Source organism: Drosophila obscura, unplaced genomic scaffold (assembly GCF_018151105.1).
Source record: "Drosophila obscura isolate BZ-5 IFL unplaced genomic scaffold, ASM1815110v1 contig_179, whole genome shotgun sequence".
Classification (NCBI taxonomy): Eukaryota; Metazoa; Arthropoda; class Insecta; order Diptera; family Drosophilidae; genus Drosophila; species Drosophila obscura.
In genome coordinates this window covers 6,503,006-6,522,369 of record NW_024542766.1, presented here as the reverse complement: position 1 = coordinate 6,522,369, position 19,364 = coordinate 6,503,006, and the positions used below count along the sequence as shown (strand labels likewise).

The 19,364-nt window shown below is 39.7% G+C and overlaps 3 protein-coding genes and 2 long non-coding RNA genes across 5 annotated transcripts; 1 reads left to right on the top strand and 4 right to left on the bottom strand.

The window, feature by feature from the left end:
• Window positions 1-6,030: 6,030 nt before the first annotated feature.
• LOC111078453 (early nodulin-75-like) lies at window positions 6,031-6,808 on the bottom strand. Its single transcript, XM_022373144.2, has 2 exons — window positions 6,733-6,808; window positions 6,031-6,669 (listed from the first exon to the last, which is right to left on the bottom strand). The coding sequence occupies exons 1-2, from the start codon at window positions 6,770-6,772 to the stop codon at window positions 6,107-6,109; spliced, it is 603 nt and encodes a 200-aa protein (XP_022228836.2). The 5' UTR covers window positions 6,773-6,808; the 3' UTR covers window positions 6,031-6,106.
• Window positions 6,809-8,262: 1,454 nt separating this feature from the next.
• Window positions 8,263-9,060, top strand: LOC111078440 (alpha carbonic anhydrase 8). The gene is made up of 2 exons (XM_022373130.2): window positions 8,263-8,356; window positions 8,423-9,060. Exons 1-2 carry the CDS (start codon window positions 8,323-8,325, stop codon window positions 8,839-8,841), a joined length of 453 nt encoding a protein of 150 aa, XP_022228822.1. The 5' UTR covers window positions 8,263-8,322; the 3' UTR covers window positions 8,842-9,060.
• A 1,721-nt stretch (window positions 9,061-10,781) lies between these two features.
• LOC111078448 lies at window positions 10,782-11,771 on the bottom strand. The gene is made up of 2 exons (XR_002608259.2): window positions 11,130-11,771; window positions 10,782-11,068 (listed from the first exon to the last, which is right to left on the bottom strand). It is a non-coding gene; the product is annotated as an uncharacterized LOC111078448 (long non-coding RNA).
• Window positions 11,772-15,602: 3,831 nt separating this feature from the next.
• On the bottom strand, window positions 15,603-16,739 carry LOC111081500 (BTB/POZ domain-containing protein 9-like). The gene has a single exon (XM_022377579.2). It carries the CDS (start codon window positions 16,737-16,739, stop codon window positions 15,603-15,605), a length of 1,137 nt encoding a protein of 378 aa, XP_022233271.2.
• A 989-nt stretch (window positions 16,740-17,728) lies between these two features.
• On the bottom strand, window positions 17,729-17,941 carry LOC121403936. The gene is made up of 2 exons (XR_005967564.1): window positions 17,864-17,941; window positions 17,729-17,807 (listed from the first exon to the last, which is right to left on the bottom strand). It is a non-coding gene; the product is annotated as an uncharacterized LOC121403936 (long non-coding RNA).
• Window positions 17,942-19,364: the final 1,423 nt, after the last annotated feature.

Here is a 19,364-nt window from a genome sequence, read left to right as displayed (position 1 = left end):
GGTGAGGTTATATGATATGCACGCTTGAAGCGAGAGTAGACCTTACTTCACATGCACATACTCTGCATTCAGCCATGCTGTGAGCGGAAGCATGTGGAAGAGCGAGAGGCAGATCGAGCTAACTCAAAGGGCTCGCTCTCTCTGCTTTAGCCAGACATGGTACTGCTCGCTCTCGCTCTCTCTGCTTTAGTGCTCTCTCTCTCGTGCTAGCTGCCAGACTTACTCTCTCTCAAGCGTAGGTGTGCAGTCGCTCTCTTCGTACATGTGTGTGGGTTGTCACGCATGCGCTCAATGTTTGAAGTATTGCGGTGCCTGCTCTCCGTACAGTGGGCGTTCTGGGGAGATTGTATGAAGGAAAACTTGTTTCCCATTCGATTTTGACCGGCATGTGGGCTTTGCTTTCCACACAGGAAAATTGGTTACCGAGGATGGGCTAGCGAGAACAACCAGCCAGACGCAGTTGAGTGACGCCGGATGGGCTTGGATGGTGCCCAAAGTTGAAAGGGCGAGGCAGACAGAGAGTTCGAGAACACAGAGACAGGGGTAAAACTACGTTGATTAAGTGAAACGAAGCCTAAATGAAAAATCAAAATTAGCTGACAGTATTTTATGACACTGTACATAGCCATACATATATGTATGTTTCATAAATTCTCTCTTTTATTTATAAATTAAAATATAAGCAACAAGCAGATACCATAAACCATACGACGAAGTCATTGAAAAAGGCCCCCTAAAGACATACCAAAACCAAAAGAAACATTAAAAAAATATATATAAAATTACTTGAAGGTAAATGAAATAACTTGGGCCTCCCATAAATTTCCACCTTAGACTTTAAAAACAAATTAATAAACACCACATACGAGTACGCGTATGCTTCAGCCCAAGCTACCAACAAAAAATTACCATAATTCATAGCTAGAACTTACTTCAAAAATTTATGATGAGCACGTTTCTGGCCATTTATGGGTTAAAGACTCTTACGGCAGCTCGTAACTTGGACTTGCTATTAAAAGCAAATGTAATAAACCCCTGAACTTTGGCCACATATGTACTCGTACATACACTCGTAGCACACACAAAAGCCAACGAAGCGAAAAGAAAGTCAAAAAGTCAAACGTAATTTTCAAAATCCAACCCAGACATTGTCATAATTTTCCCCTCTCTCTCTCTCTTGCCGCTTTTCGTCTGCCATGATTTATTTAGCTAAAATAAAACAAAACAACAAAAAAGACCTAAATTAATTATGACAGAGTCACAGAGTCCAAAAAAAAAAAAAATTATTAATGAAAGTGAAATTATCATCAACGAACCAGAAACCCCCACAACAACAACAAAAACAAGATAAAACCGAAACTTTTTTTTGGTTTCGATAATTTGCGAATTATAAGGAAATGGCAAAAACGAATGATGGGCCAAAGTCTCAGCTTCATTAGATCTTTGATAGATGGAGATGACGGATGAATGGCGCTGACGGATGGATGGATGCATAGATTCGAAAAGTTGTGAAAAACTTTGTGCGAAAAATGCGGAACCAATTCGGTTCGCTGCTGGCCTACGATTGAGATTGATTTAATTAGCCTGAAACACGGCATGGTAGATGTTAGATGATGGAAGCTTATGCAACTAGCTCAGGGTATGGCAATTAAGAATTCATGAATCAGGCCCTAATTAGGAGGGGAGTCGAACAAGAAGAACTATGGCATGAAATGCTAATCGAAGAATAACGATGCTTGGCTACCCTTGAAACTAGGGAGTAGATCAGTACGTGCTCAGATCAACCTACAAGTACTTTAAGATCGATACAGATAAATGCAGAAATCTTCTATACAAATTTTCATTCACTTATTTCCACTGAGAACTCAGTTCTAATGGACAGTAACACTTACAAAAAGCAGTAAATCAATTTCATCTTTCAATATGAAGCAGCTATAGGAAGTATAGAAATTCAATGGGGGTCCAGTCCGAGCTGAGATCTTCACCCCTTCCAGGGTATACAAAATTATAACTTGTAGTTGCCGTCGCAGTCGCAGTTGGAAGCAACATATTAGCATTGGCATTCCTTTGTCAAACAGTTAAATATTTGTATAGAATGGGTGTGGAAATGAAAATGCTATCATAGCACGCTTTTCACATGAGCGTGTGAAAAGTACACAGAACCCAGCAGCAGCAGCTAGGGGGCTGGCTTGCAAGTACGGGACTACGACTCCTCACGGGCGGGTGCTCTCTTTCTCTCTCTCCCCCCTAAAGCGGGGGGTGTTATGTTACCTCGAGATGCGAGCTGTAGACGAAAGCATGCTCCAGTTACAGAACTTTATTCTTTATATATATATATATATCCTATGTATATCTGTGGAAGTATATACATATATATGTGTACTGCTGTATATCATGTTGTAATTGCCGACTCAGCTTTCGACGGCTGCAAGTTAATGGCCAACGACCGTTCGTTCCGTTGGTCAGCAGCTGCCGCAGCCAAAACAGACGTGCTCCAATTGTAAACAAAATTGTTGGGGCACTCTGTATATGTATATGTATCTGTATAAAGAGGTGCACTTGCCACAGACTCTGCTTCTGCTTCTGCTGCTCTGCTGCCTCTTGTCATCTTGCATCTGCCGCTGCTGCTCTCCGTATGGCAGCGGCGTCTGTCAATTGGGATGCGATGCGATGCCGACTTCCCCTCGCCAAATACTCGTACCTTGTTTTTTTGCGTGCTCTGCACATTTCCTATAAATAGTAGCTGTAAATCATACAAACAAAAAAAAACACACACAAAATATGAGAAAAAAAATCGAAGAAGCAGCAGCAGAAGACTTGAACTACAATTGAGGCAATCAATCAAGTGGCCGGCACTCTCAGATACAACAACAACAACCAACAGTAATAATTCTATCCACATTTTGAGGGACCGGCCCCCTGTTCTGCTCTGGCAAGTGGCATGCCTCTTAGAGCTGCTTTAGATGCATTAGATATGAATAAGTGGTATTAGAGATGATTGCTAGATGATTGTGCAATCCACTCTGGGGGAGTGCGCTCTCCGCTAAACGATCATCTAGCAAGCATATCGATTTATGGCCCCCTGAACAGCACTTGACCTTATCCGAGGATCAGCAAAAACCATGAACCAGGTGGCAGCTGATATCGTATGACCGCTGGCTATACTATACTCCTTCTCCTTATGCGATGGTGCCGTATCCATGTCATAAACAAGGACTTCCGATTGCGGCGTCTGCTCAGGTGGCAACGTGCCACGAGCTGCAGCCCCCAACCCCTGCCTTATTAAAGACAAAACCAAAAAAAAAAAAAACGAAACAAACTTTAAGCAAAACTTTTACAGCAGCTGATTGGTAACAGGTGGCAGATCAGCTCAGATCAGAGCAGAACAGACCAGAAGGGAGACAACAACGTCTTGGGGCATATCCGCTGTCATCCGCTGTCGTCAGGTGGTGGTCAGGGCCCCTTTTTTTTGTTGTTGTTGGCCAGGTCAAGCGGAAAGGCGTTTAAAGGCTCCAAACAAACATCACTTGGCCTTCATAACTCATCGACGGGAGTCGAGCCCCAGCTTTGGGCTTCTTTGCGTGGCATCGGCAAATGTTTTACTGCGAATTTGGAATTTGCATTCAATGCTTTTTTGGCGCTGGTTTATGCTTTCATTTCATACAATTTCCATAGAATTTATTTATTTTGGTTTTTGTGTGGTGTCGAAAATTAATTTGATTTATACCGAATTTTGTGCTGCCAAGAATTATGAAAAATATAAGCGATTTTTTGGAGCTTATATTTGAAGAGATTAGGGATTTTAAAGTGCAACTTAAATTGAAATTAATGAGTGGTGAAGTTTAATACATTTTGAAAGATACTTTAGCAGATATTTAAGCAGATATTTCAGCATAAATTTAGCTCGATGTGTCCTACCGTTTAGCGACTTTTACGTCTGCAGAAATACGAGTATCACCTAAATCTTTTCGTTATTTATTATTCCTCTTTCAGTTATTCCCTAGAAATAAAATATCGCTTTGTCCAGACTATTTGGAAGTTGCCTCATCCCCTCCAGAGGAGATGTGCAACGTTATTTTTATTTCTATTTTTATTTTGCTTCGTTCTGCGCTTTATCTCATATTTTAAGCAATTCTGAATTTGGTTTGTCTTTTCGGTTGTTTTATTCGCCGTCTGTCGGAGCGGTTTTCATAATTAAAATGATATATTAATGCTGGATGATTTATTGTGCGAAACGTTTTCGTTTTCATTTTTTTTTTTTTTTGTTGGTCGGTTTTCGCCAGTTAATTATGAGGCTGTTGATGTTCGGGCCAAGAACGCTTTTAATAATGCCTTTAAAAATGCGCTGCTCATGGCGCAAATTTCACTTTCAGCGTTGAGCTAATGTTTGCTTAGCACTCGGTTAACTTTCAATTTTCAATCGCACACACAACGACTGCTGCAAGCACTTGTATCTCACGGATTGCAGGCAATAAATCAACATTAAATATCGCTCAGGCACAACAAATTGTCGCGACATTCGTTACAGCAGTAAAATGGAAGTTTTTTTAAGCCTTTTCTTCCCGCAAAGATACTTTTAGATGTAGGGAAGAGATACTTTTGGATGCATGTTCTCATTGAGGCAATCTAAAATATTTCAGATCTCTCTCTCTGTCTCTTTCTATCGCTTTTTATTTTATTGCAAAATTGTATTTATTTTCCATTTTCCATTTGATTTCGATTGAAGCCACAAATGAGCCTCAATTTAAAAACCGATTTGTGCCTCCAATTATGTTAATTCCCCATTTATGAGTTGATGTTGGGAAATCTGTATCTTTAGCGGTAATTCGATTACCACATGAGATACTTTGGGGTCCAGTTATCATCGATATTCAATGGGTGATATGTGTGTCAATCCAGCGGTGGAGCCTCCCGCTGACCATAAATAGTATCATTTACAAGTCATTTACACTACCCAACAAGCACACATATTTCCATTTCCATTTGCATTTGCATTTCCATTCCAGAATGCATGCCATGCCGCATATTAATGTCTTAATAATAATATTTTTGGTAGAATCGCAGGGGGGCTCCTTCTTTGGGGAGGCACGTGGTGTAGAAAACTTTGAAACTCTACCAGAACTCTGCAAACTAACAAAACTTTTCAAATATTCGTAAAGTTATTTGTTTTGGGTGCAGCTACGAAACTGGAGTCCACTGGTGAGGGCGGGGTGCCTACAAATCTCATAAATGTTTTATAATGCACAAGCCTTAAGCTCTAGGAACTTTTCAAATCATATTAAGGCCCCAAAAACAATGTGCCAAAAGTGTATTTCTCATACCATTTGAAAGCATGGAAATGTATCAGTTTGGGGGAGTTGTACAACCGATTGGCCATCGTGTATATAAGACCGAGAATAATTTGCCAGAACAGATCTATACTAAATGCTTTTTGACATTTTAAAATCTGTGTGACAGCCTTGCCCCAAGGGCAGAGTCCAGCCATGCAGGTGTCGATGTGGAAACATAAGCTGTTGGCTATTTGTAAGTAATTCCTGCCTTTAAATAGATACCTTCTGGAATATATAACTGAGTCTCTGGCCAGTCATCTGGCTGGTGGCAGCTGTCCAGCTTAACTCCGGCAATCCAACCGTGAAAAAGGACAGCGCTGTGTTTACCAAATGGCCAGCTCCAAGTGTTTAAAAGTTTGACCTGTCTTCTTCCAAATAAATACTATGAGCAAGGGAGCTGTCCTATAACTACGATTATATTATATAGATATATTTTGCATAGCTTTAAAATCTATTTAAATATTGAAAAATAAACCAACTTTCATTCCGTTTATCGAAGTAAAAGTTTATAAATCCATGCAAAAATGCTCAAAAAATATAAGCCTACATGTAACATGGAAACTACATGTAAATCCCTCCCAAGGAGCAACTCTACCATAGCTGAGCATAGTGCTAGGATTTCTAAACAGAACAGTATCCTACGGAGTTCTGTTAAAGTAAAGCCTAAAATTATTATTTAGCTTGAAAGATTTAAATGGAATTAAAATTGTCTACGCACAGCCCTCTATATTATTTATTTTCGTAGCTATCTTTTGTTGTTGGCCAACCTCTTCCGACTAGGGACAGTCGTCAATACAGCCATCCTCCATGATATCTGGACGAGTAGTATATGGGGGATAAGGATAGGGATTACCATGGGGAGGAAAGATTGAAGGTCGATAAGGAGGCGGTGGTGGCGGTGGCGGCGGTGGTGGAGGTGGTGGAGGCGGCAGCGGAGGCAGTGCCGGCAGAAGCTCTGCAGGATGGTCTTCTTCTGGTGGTTGATGTCCACAGTCTAGAATTGGTTTGATATGCACCGGTATGAATGCTGTGACCTTTACATAGTGCACAGAATGCCCTCCACTGGCATCATGTTCATCGTCCGCTGGACAGAGATCCATTTGTGGATCCAAATGTGGATCCTCAGGCCTGTGACCAACTTCATGTGTACTCTTTGCCTTGTCCATATAGAGTCCCATGATCCCGCCGTTGATTTGCAGTTCGCCATTCGGTCCAGGCTGTATCACCGTAAGACGCGGCTGTAGCTGAGAGCTGTCGCTGCAATGATCATCATCGAAATCCTTTTTTTTCTTAGCTGGAAGGCCAGAGATCAGCTGGATGCCTGCCACCAGCCAGAGGCCTAGCCAGAGATTCGGTTATGTATTCCAGGAAGTATTCTAAGCGTGAGCTTTGATCTACTTACAGATCCCCAAGCGTAGTATTTGTCTCCGCATCGAACACATCTTAGATGGACTGCACTTGGAGGAAGACTTGGCGGGGGTTTTATAATGAAAAAAGCATGGAATTAGCATTGGTTCTGCTGGCTTAAGTAATTTATTATTTATACTTGGTCTTATATAATAGATTAGGAAATGGGTTGCAAAAATGCGGAAAAGTTTCGAACATGTAATGAGAAAATCTTTTCTGTATGCAAATGCAACTGAGCTCCAAAAAAATATGTTGATATAGCCACAGGTATAGGGTTTAAGCTTCCAACTACATTTATTCCTATCAATTTCTATACCCGTACTTCTAGGAACATCACTGTAAGTTCCATAGCTCAACTTCCCTTTGTACTTTGATTTTCATTCCAGAAAGAAGAGAGCTAAGGAAACCTCTAGAAAGAGTCACCTCTTTTCATGTACTCGACTCTCAGCAGACTGTTGTGTATTTCTCTCCGTCCAATCAAAGTGTCTTAGAACTTTCCCTACACTCTGTGGAAATTGTAACGATCAATAAAGTGGTTTTTATGACTTTCGATGCTGTGATGTGTTGTAAATTGATTTTATAGCGCCAACTGTCCATTAAGGGGCCGTGGCCATGGCCATGGCTATGGCTATGAAAGTGCGTTATAAAGTGTCGATGGAGCAAAGTGCAGCTCGCATTTGATGTATGAAAACTGCTCCAGCAATATGCACTGGTCGCTGCTGCTCATTGGAGTAATGGGTGAGTCTCGGCCCTCTTTAGGGAAGATTTATAAACTAAATATATTCTTGCAATTCCACCATCTTTTTTTGCAGCTGTGCTTCTCAGTTTGATTGGAAATGAAGTCTGGGTGTCTGGTGCCGAGCAGACTACTTTCTTTCCTTGGGAAAAGACTCCGTCAACAAAGCACAAGAAGCCGTACAGGATATCTGGCGATATTTAAAGCTATGTGGAAGGGTTTTTCTTGGGTTGATATGAATAATATTACGAGTATATTGTGTTTGTTTTTAAAAAAAAATCAATAATTAAATCCCAAACTTATACAAAAAATGAAAAATGAAAAATGTTAGGAATGAAATTTTATTGAAATTAATTTAAATCCTTCATTGAATAAATATTATAATAGCTGCATCTGATTTGCCTTCTATGAGAATTACATCGAACGGTAGTAAAATACACTCCTGACACAAAGAGAACGAAAGTAAGAGAGTGAAAGATCAAACTGGGAGCAACTATGCCGCAGAGACCCAGAAAAAGATAATTTCTGTTATCTGTTCGCTCTTTCCAATGGAATGCCCTGCACCTATTACGAATATATAATATAGCAGGAAATAATCATTCCTTGAGTATAGTTTTTGCTTCCCTTGAAGTACCTTAAAGTACCTTGGTTTCAACCATTTCCAACCCGCATTTAAATTAATTATTTCGCTATCGATATTCCATAAAATAAACACTTAAATATTGATTATATCAGAGTGCATGTCTGGTCATAAAACTAATTTGATTATTGCCTACAATCGCACCATGCCACTGGCTAGTGCCTATAAAAGCTTGCCTCCAGGCAGCCACAACTTCATTCAGAAGGAAAATGAAACTCCTTACGGTCTTCGCCTTTGTATGTGGTAAAGTATCAATTTGATTCGATCAAACGTTTCATTAACTAAAAATAGCCACCGTCTTTCTGATAGTTGGAACCTTTGCGGTGCTGCACAGCGTCTATGGCGCACCTGCCCCATCGCCTGCACCGGAACCAGAGCCGAATCCTGTGGCAGATCCTGTGGCAGATCCCAAGCCCAAGGCGGAGCCAAGTCCAGAGCCGCACGCAGAGCCTTCCCCCATGCCTGTTGCATCGCCAATGATGCCACAGCCACAGCCCATGCTGCTGTCTGAGAAATCGGATGGCAATTTCGTTGCACTCTCTGCCAGCCCGGATCCAGAACCAGCCCCAGCCCCAGCTCCAGCTCCAGTCCCATCCCCAATTGCAGCCCCATCTCCAGTTGCAGCCCCGGTGGCAGCTCCAGTGCCAGTGGCTTTGGAACCTCTGGGCTATCAGGGCAGTCTGGATGATATGGCACCCGATGGCATTGCCGAGGCAATGCCAGTCTAAGGGATCCAAGCAGCAGCAGCTTTAAAATCTAAATCTTAACGAGGCCTGCACACACACACACACACACACATAAATGCACGCACACACGTATATATATACACATTATATATATGTATGTATGAATGTCTTCTCTATCGGAACTTAATGTATTACAAGAGCACTTTATGTATTGAATGTATCCCCCCAGAGCAAGAGCAGTTATAAAATTGCAAAGAAAAATAAGTTGAAGTTTCATTACTATATTTTTAGGTTCAAACAAAGGTTATTAATGATATAGATAGAAAGATTCTAGTGGAAAATTCTCCTTAGGTATTTATTAGGAATATTAGGAATAGCATTAAACCATAATTAGCTCATTTTTTGGCATGATCTTGCCTATTTAATCACCAACTATGAGAGAATTCTGCACTGTACGGTAGGTAGGATCTTCTTTAGAAATTTTTACTAGAATTCGATTTGCAGTATCAATTTGCACATATTTTTCAAAGCCTTTTCGTCACTTTCTCTGCTTCTTTACTGGAAAAATTTATTCATTTAATATAATTTAATTTTAAAAAAAAATTAAATACTGTAGCAGATCAACCTTTAATTTGAACAATATTAGTTTTAGAAAGATACCATCTCTTTAACTTAGGTTATAGGTTTTATTATGTACCCCTCCCATCTGCATTGCATGCAATTTTTTCTTATTTAAATATAATGCTTACCAAATTAACATCCACCCATTGAGTAGGCTTAAAAAAAAGCAAAAACAAAAAAAAATAAAAACTCAGACCAATCTCAGAGCGAAAAATCAAGTGAAATATTTGCTACTCAAATCCATTTCCGATATCAACTTCCACATCAACTGATTACTGGGGCACGGCAGTCACATGCGACATCGACACCAGACGGCAGACCAAGCGACATAGAGACCAAAAGACCAACAGACCAGACCAACCACCGACCGGATTTGAATGAAAAAATGCCAAAGACTGAAAGACAGAGAGAGACACAGAGAGAGAGGGAGAGAAAAAATCACTTACAAAGAGGAAGCGACAGCTACAACAAGTTTTATCAATGAACTTAGTGTAAGGTTGATGACAAAAAGCCACAAAAGGCAATGAAGGAAGGGCCAATCGAGAGGGAATGGGATGGGAATGGACAACATAAAACCACACGAGAAAGATTCATTGATCAGTGGGTCTGGCACTGGCTCTAGCTTTGGCGCTGTGTCTGTGGGCACTAGATGGGGTTCATCCGTTCGCAGGGCATCATTACAGAGTTTATTCATTGTCTGTGCGCATATAAATCGGTTTATTTATTTATATTTCCCCTTCTTCATCCGCTGTCGATCGTTAAGCTTATCCCCCCACCCTTACCAGAGCCTGCCTGCTTGCGTTCTCAATCGAGATATCAATTTACATGTTAACACATCGTGAGTGTTTGAATGACGGACAAATTGGCAAAGGCCGAGCTATGAATGAAACGAACCACCTCCTCCATTGATAGGCCAAGAGCCGGTTTTAAGCCACATGGGAAAGGGTAGAGTCAATGGTTTGCCAAAACATATAATGGAATCTTCAAAAAACGGTAGCAAGTCAATGAGGTTAGGCCTTTCCAAATAGCCTAGATATTATAATTTACAGTGGGTTGGAATTTGGTTGGGGCTCTTTGGCAAGTAAATCAAAAGGAAATTTGTATAAGAATTTTTTTGTACCAAGATTAAGGGCAAATAACTTTGAGGATACCAGAATTAACTTTTCTAATTAAATTTAAAGATATCATTGATGGTTGCTAGTTACATAGAGCCTTTTGGAATACAACTCTTCCGGATCTCTCAGTAAAAATATTTATTCGTACTATCCATCATCTTAAGCAGTAATAAATCCTTTAAGTGATATTCTTAATCAAATTCTAAGCTTGAAACTTAAGAATAGGTCATCAGAATACACTCCCCCTTAAACTTCATTCTTTATTCATCATCATATAAATAAATCTAAGAAGAAACAAGCCATCCTATTTATAATCTTCTTCTGATTGAAGTTCCTCCGCTTGAAGTTCTCCATAAAACATATTCTTTATATCATCGTTTACATATTCACAACGTATTCTACGTTATTTAGGATATTTATGGAGCTGCCCCGATCTTAAGTTGTAATTCCTATGATGGGCAAATTGATGTGTTTGTGAAAATCATACCATTTACGATTCTTGGCAACCAACAAAAAGGCAAAACCCACAAAAACTTGAAAGAAAGTTTAAGTAAAATTTAAAAAAGTAACAAAAATATATATTTTAGTACCTACACATAAATGGTACAAGCTTCATCTAAGCAAAAATGTCATCTAAATGGAAAATAATTTACAAATAAAAGAACCGCCACAAAAACATCAACTAATTAGTCACACTAATTTAAATGTGTAAAATTCTATGCATGTTTAGCAATTTTCAAGGGTTCTTTTTCCATACGTGACGTGACACCAATCCATCATCAATAATGCCCTGATCCATAAACCTCAATTGAGTGGCCAAAAGAGCCACTAATTAGAGCTAAAGCATCATAGCACTAATTACATCATAAATAACCGCAAAATTCATAAAATAAAATCACAATGATTGGGGAAAGAAAAACAGCAAATAATACAATTAAATCGATATAAATTATAAATGATATTCAATCATTTTTACACAAAACTATGTGCTAAAAAAAACAAAAAAAATAACATCAAAAGCGGCATAATTAAAACAAATACAAAAGCTACTTAATTAAATTAGCAACCGAAAACACAGCAACAAAAAAAAGTAAAGTAAAAAACAAAAGAGAGAAAAAAATATATTGGTAATGAAGGGGAGGGGAAACTGACGAATCGAAGAGCAATGGTGCGTAGCAAGGGGGAGGCTATAATGGGGAGGTTCGGTGGTGGGGCCCCAAAAGGCAGCTGCAGCACATTAATTTATAATTATTTATGCTACCATCAAAGGGTTAATCAGAACAAGTGGCACACCAAAGGCACCAAGAAAGAGAGAGAGGAGGAAATGTACAAGAAAGTGAGCTAATGAATACTCTATAACAGATAGATACTGGGCAGAACAAAGATACTCTACAATGGATGGATAGGTAGATATGAATATACGAGAAGCGCAGCGGATCCATTAGATATTATAATCTATGAGTAAAGGCACAACAAAATAAATATGAGCTCTTTATATTCCATAAAATATTGTTAATTTCTGATCAAATTATCTTACGTTCGTTATAACTCTTCATTCAGTTTAAGCCAAACAAAAAAAGAGTATGGCAATCTCATGTGGTGCACATCTGAGAAACAGAAGCACAAAATGCGAGTAAATTTTGTGGTCTGCTGACTTTTTTTTCATTATTACTTTTTGAGAGAAACAAATTTGAAATTAATTTCCACAACTGTGCGGGTCCCGTACAGAGAGAGTGTTGGGGGGGGGGGGCCCATTGTGGGTGTGTGGCAAGCGGTGGGGTGCACACAGTTGATTGTTGCATAAACCCATCAACCATCCATCGACTCCGAGACACTTGCCAGTCGCGCTGCCTCATTAGAGCTAATCGAACTGAATGCTTTAATCAAAGTGGGGTTTGATTGCAAATCAATTTCCACTCACACTTTCAGGTTTTCAGTTTTCACTTTCAATTCAATGCGATGGAAAGCACAAAAACACAAATACGGGCGTATGGATGGAGAGACCGCAGAAAATGGCCAAAACAGCAAGTGAAGAAAATTAATGTGGAGAAATTAGCAAAACGTGAAGCAGAAAACCGCAAAAGAAGAGGCGGCCCACAACCACAGGCCGGTGACAGGCGTGGGAGAGTAGAGAGAAAGAGAGAGAGATCTAAGGAGAATTGACAGACGATTCGAGCAGAGCAGATGCTCAATCCCAAGAGTCAAGTCAAAGATTGACGTCAGCACCAAAACAATGACCAGGCAGGCAAATGCATAGGGGTAGGTGTAGGGGGGTCTCTAACAAATGTCTGTGCCACAGGACTCGTGCCTTATCGGAATGTTACGCTCGCGTGATTTGTGTGATTTGAGATTGTTTAAACAATTAAAGCATTGGCCATGGCTCGGTTCGGTTCGGACCAACTCAAGCAGAAGTAAGCCAAGCCCTCTCCACGCACCAAAACAGTTTGAGGACTTACATTACGTGACCTGGAACCTCAAATCGGGCACACAATTAACTGATTAGCTAACTGTACGCAGACAATTGTCGGTTCTTTGGGCCAAAAGCATCAGAAAATAAGTTAATTAATTGAATAGAAAATCTGTAAGAGACAAACCAACATTGGCAGAGCTTTGAGTGTTTATATGAAGAAATTTATGGAAGTAGCAGAGTATGTAGTAGAGGGTTAAGCAAAAGAGTCCCGTTTCCCGTTTTATGCAGAGAGCGAAGGTGTCACAATCTCAGCTTTGATTTGTTGTTGTTGCTGAGAGACAGATAAAAGGCATTGCTAAGAGAGCAATTGAGCATGGCAGCAATTGAGAGAGCAGGTAGGGCGTGAGAGCAGCAAAGCTCGTCGATGAAATGAAGATCAAGAGATACGACAATTGCCAGTGCACTGCGCTCGTAGGAGCAAATACAACAAAAATGTGAAGAACATGAAAAGACGTTTTCATCTCTGACAAATACAAATACAAGCCAGGGCCAACTCATTATGAACTCTTATATTCTTTACTCTATACTCCATTTCTGAAAAGACAGCACTCCCCTTCTATCCCTGCCTACCTTCATAATTGACTCTATAAGCGGATTAATAAAATACATTTCAATTGGTTATAACCAATTAGCCTTTTGAAAGCGTGAAAGTGTTAAAATTCTCAATAAAAATATGCCCATAATCGGCTTCAATTATTTAATATTCCATTCAATTTAATAAATACACATTTTCCGCGAAAGAAATTTGATTAAAATATAATTCAGTTTTAAAAGCTGTCTGTTGGATTTTTAATCAATATTTTATGGAGAATTTTTGTTTGTTGTACTAAAAGAGCGATTCGAAGCACTTTAATCCCACATTATGGTTATTTATTGTGGGGAAAATTATCAACAATTATAATATAATCAGCCACATCCGAAAAACATTATAAAAAAAGACTGAAGCTTTTGTTTGATTTTTGTTGAATTTTTTTGTGCATGTGTGTGTGTGGCGGCGGTTGATGAAAAAGATCTCCCACTGTGTGTTGCGTGTTTCGGATTTTGGCCACCGCACAGCACAAATAGCTGGGGCGGAAATCAATCAATGATTGATAAGCATCGACCAAATGACAAATTAATTGATTGCAAAATGAATGAGAGAGAATGAATTGAATTGATTATTAAGTAAAGCTCTTGGGGGTTAGATAGCCGACTGTGTGTGGTCTAAAGGATTGGCAAAGGACATCATCAAATTAATGAATTGCCAGGCCGTGGCCTTTATGGGTTTAAGCCAGTTTCTATGTGTGGTTTAGGCCCCTAGTCTGTGTGTGGACTTAATCAATTAATTAAAACCAAATCTTATCCGTTTCACTTACCAACGACCGTCTATGACTCCCTAAGGCCTACCTGAAGGCCTGCCTACAAGCGAACACCTGGCCATTACCCATTGCCAATGCCTCCTTGATGGCCAACACTTCACTGCTGAGTGGCCAGCACTCACACTGAAGCGGCAGCGGGCTCTCACCTTCCACAAATGACTTTTGTATCGAATAAAAATTAAATCGCATTCGTTGCGCCGCAGGACAGGAAACGGAAACGAACGACAATCGAAGTCATTGGGCAGCGGTGCATTGTCCATGGCAGCTCCTGCGGTGTCTTTGTGCCGCCAAAAATCTTCTTGAATGAACCCAAAAAAATTGCCATTCATTCATTGTTTATTTGAAAATACTTCCAATGCTTCAAGCTGAGTCAAGTGTGAGTCCAAGGCGCATCGACTGACAGCTGGTTTTTGGCAGAGGTTTGGAAGAGATTTAGAAAAGTAATCTTCAAGTTTTACGAATGTACAAATCATAAAACAAAACATTCTTCAAGCGCATAAATACACAAAAGTGGAAATCAGTTTACATGCCAAACAATTTATTTTCTGCCAAAGTTTAATTGTCGTTTGGGGATTGGGTTTCGTTACCCAAAAAAAAAACTCAAATAAAGAAAGAAAGAAAACAAAGGTAAAGAAAAACATAATTTAGGCAAAAACATTTGTGTGTGCAATGAATTTGATGTGCTCTTGAAAAGTACAATAAATAAATGAGTTTTTCATTACTTTTTGCAGTCATTCCTTAAAGGAGCAACTTTTTCCCCATGTTTACAGGAAGTTTTCCACACTGAGATCCGACTATGCAAATTTCCCACCCCTTTTCCTTGCCTTTGTCGATTATTATGATTCATGTGCATGAATGGATGGAGCTTTAATATTTGCCAGTTCAACAACAAATAAATACACAACAAACACAATGTGCTGTTTGCTTAGCTGCACGAATCGCTGATAAAATGCGTCTAATTTGAAGCATTGGGGAAAGGTTTCTGTGTCACCCTTCCTTCCACTGGACAATTATCAAGATCCAATTACAAACAAATGATTCAAAATCATAAACAATATTAAACATCCAACAGCCAACAGCCAAACAAAGACCATCATTTTGCGGCATTTGCGTTTTTGGTATCTGTATCTGTCAGATAAGACTTCCCGCACTCGACTTCCTGTGCAGCTGTCGAATTTGCCGGACAAGGGAGGGAGGGAGTGACTGATAAACAATGCTCTAGTGTATTGAAATTATCTATTAAATCTTTGTCGTGTGCTTGGCTTGCAGCTCGAAATAATTTAACAAATCTTTGCGTTCCGTTTCTGGATTGACAATCCGTATATAGCGCACAGGTCGTTCCGCAAAGTAGATATTCATCCAGCCCTCGGGCAATGGCTTGCCAACTGGCATTATCCTGCCCACACGATGCCAACGATTCCGATCGCAAGAAATCTGCACATCGTAGCAGATCTCCTGAGATTTTTGACGTTCCATAAGTCGTATACAATTTATCCTGTAACAGTGCCGCAGATCAATCAATACGTCATTGTGCATGTCATGGATACGCCGCAAGAAATATCTATCATAGGCCACATCCTTCTCTGGCCATAACGTGGCACGGCAGAGCACATATTCTGAGATTTTTTCCGGTTCTACGTAGCCGCCCGACGGACGCTCCACATAGACATCTTCTTTCCTCGTGAGTGGCAGTCCTGCCAACTTAAATAGCGAGTGAATGTTCTCTTCCGGATGGTGGCGACTCCATTCGCATACCAAAAAAAAAATGTCATCCTCAGGGGCAACGAAGGTGTCGCGGCTCAGCACTTCCGCCAGCGTTGCTTTGGACACCAGTTGGAAGGATTCCTCTCGGACTAATTCGCACGCCTTTCGGTCAATGAACTGAAAGCATTCTTCGGCTAAATCTGCCAGATTGTTGTAGCGCGCTGCATCCAGCACCATGAACACATTGTTGAGGTGCAGACTCTGTTCGAGACGTTTGTTCAGGGCCACTTCTACTTCCTCCAAGTCATATAGATGGGCCACAGCCAACACATTGACAATGGCAGCCAAGGGCAGTGTGTTAATGGAAAGTGTGCCCGTATAAATATATGACAAAATCACTTTGAAAGGCGCCAATGGCACATGCAGTCTTATCTGGCGATCCTTCGTCATGGAGCCGTAGAGAAGTACGCGAAAGAACTCACTTCGTGTAGCCAAAATCACACAGTGGGCAGGCAGTCGCTGATCCTCGACCAAGAACCAAACATCGGCATAAACCTCGCTCAGACAGCGGCGACCCATATCCTCCTTGAAGCTATCGCCCAAATGGATGTCCTCGATGTGAACCGCCTTGGGGCAGCACTGTTTCTTGCCAGAGTTCGATTTGGAGGTCATTTTTTGTGGCTTCGATTTTGGAGTATTTTTTGTGTATGTTTCGTATGTCTTTACGTTTTAATTTGAGCTTGAAAACAATGGAAAGTTGATTTAGCTTTTCCTTTTCTTCGCTAAAGCAAAAAGCAACATTCGAATCGTATTTATACAGAAATTAAAGACCTCATCCACATGACAAACAAGTTGCTGCCCCTTTTTATACTCGTACTCAAAAAGAGTTAAGGGGTATATTGTATTTGTGGTAAAAGTGGATGTGTGTAACGCAGAGAAGGAAAGATCTAGATCTCAGAGCACGAGACCACGCTACTCATTCTCTTTCTTTCTCGCACACTCTGCCTCGTTATTTACGCGAGCCCGCTGACGGAGAAGATGTAGAATCTAAATGTAGATGTACAGCCTACATTTTAGATCTAAAATCGACATGTAGATGTAGATAACAGATGCAAATAAATCTAAAATGTAAAATTTTAAAATCATAAGCTCACGTATTTTTTTACTGACTGAGCGTGACTATAAAAGTAGAGTCGCGTCCACAGAAGCGACTCACACGTTCCTTTTCGTTTTCGTTTTGTTTGAAGGAACATTTTGTTTGTGGGCGTTTGTGTCAACGGGGCTGATGGCATGGCTAAAAAAGGCTGATGATATACCAAAAAAATGTCTTGTCTGCTTGAGTATTTATTTGTATTCTTTTTTTTTTTGTGCTGGATATGGTTTGTCGTGTGCCGCAAATATAAATATTCATGTGAATTTTTATGAAATTTATTTTTGGTATAATTTCATATTTGATTACGTGACAAATTTGCAGAATGAGATGAGATACGCAAAAATGATTGTCAGAATATACGCTTGGAAAGGATTATGTAAATAAGATTAAATAAAAATGAAGGTCTCTTGGGGGTCTAAAGAGAGATGATCATATAAGCTTCAATTTACACTCTTTTATCTCTGCAAATGTGATGAGGCTTTTTCGGTTGTGTAAGCACTTTTTTTTCCAGTATACAAAAACCCACTCGAAAAACCATTTAGCATAAATATTCTTCCACATTCCATGGGCTATCCATTCCAAATGGCCTGGCAATAAAACTAATAAAATGTGTTGAGCTAACAAAATGCATCTCATAAATTACCAGACATTTCGGGAACTCAAGCAGAGATGCATCCAGCAGAAGCAGCAGCAGCAGACGAGACGATCCACAGAAAACTGAAAGTATGCATAAATCTGTCAAACGAAACGCTTTCAAGCAGTGCGACGCAGCGTCTTGGTCCATTTAAAACTCATGAAACGCGACACTTTTACCCTAAAACGGAATTCCAGTTAAGGTTCAAAGGCGAAGGCATTCATTCCCATAGCGACACGAAAACCCTTCACAAATTAGAGCAATTCAAAGCAAAGAGATCCCAACAGGTAGCCCAAGAAACAGGTAGATGATATCTGTCTACTGGATGGAATCTACAAATTGCGTCAGCAAGGCGCCCTGGTCTTGGCCCAGTTTATTACGGATTCCATATTTTAGAAAGTAGATCTAGATCTGCATTCTAGACGAACGTCTATGATTTACAATTAGGGTTACGACGGGCTGGCGTTTGGATGGGTTCCAGTGAAAAGGAAACGCTCGGAAAAAGCTTCTTCTTCAGCGGTTCGTTTTGATGAGAAATTCGACTAAAGGATGGCTAGTAAAATATTTGAAGATCCTTTTTAATGGTTTAAAATCATAGCAGGGAGCAAATACCCTTCCTAATCAGCTCTTAGAATAGTTTTTATGGTCATAAAAATCAAATATCTTTAGGTTTTACAGAAAGAATAGAAGGAAAATTGAGAAATGCAGAGATTTATCCACCTATAAATTAATAGATATAGACACACAACTTTCCCTGCTATTAAATAATGTAAAATAAAACTCTGCACTTGCTTGGGATTTATTTAAAAAAAAGGATTCCCTACAGCATATTTAACGTGCCACTCCAGTATCCATTTTATATTTCATTCGAGCCACCGCTCTTTTGCTCATTTTACCCGATTTGCGTTTGGTCTTTTTTGTGCGTATCAACTGTCCATTTACAAGGTCCACATTATCCTGCTTCGAACTGGTGCCCGAAATGGAGCGAATGTTGAACTCTGCTGGATCAGCTATACCAAATCGCCAGAGGGAAATGGTGACTTTATAAAGAAAATAAGGAGCTGTCCAACTAATCGAATATTTTGTAAGGACTTACAGCAAAAGAAGAGCCAAAAAGTGTAGTTCATTGTGGAAAATTCTGTTTCGAAATGTGGGTAAATGAATGGATTTACATTCCACTTTGTATCACCATAACGAATAAGATTTTATATTGAATTAGTTTCGTGCTAAATCAAGTATGTTATTTGAAGGTTTTTTGAAAAGTTTCTTATGACTCATAATTTTGTAGAGCAAATGACACGAAAAGGACCTTGAACGCAACTTTTTGTGGCATTTGATTTATATATTTTCAATATATTTCAGTATTTTGTTTTAGTATATTTTTATTCTTTATTCAGAGGACATAGTTCCATATATTTACGTATATTTTAAATACACTTTTGGTACATACAAAGGTTCATATGTACATATATGGTTATGTGGTATTATCCTTGTTACGACGGAACTGCCT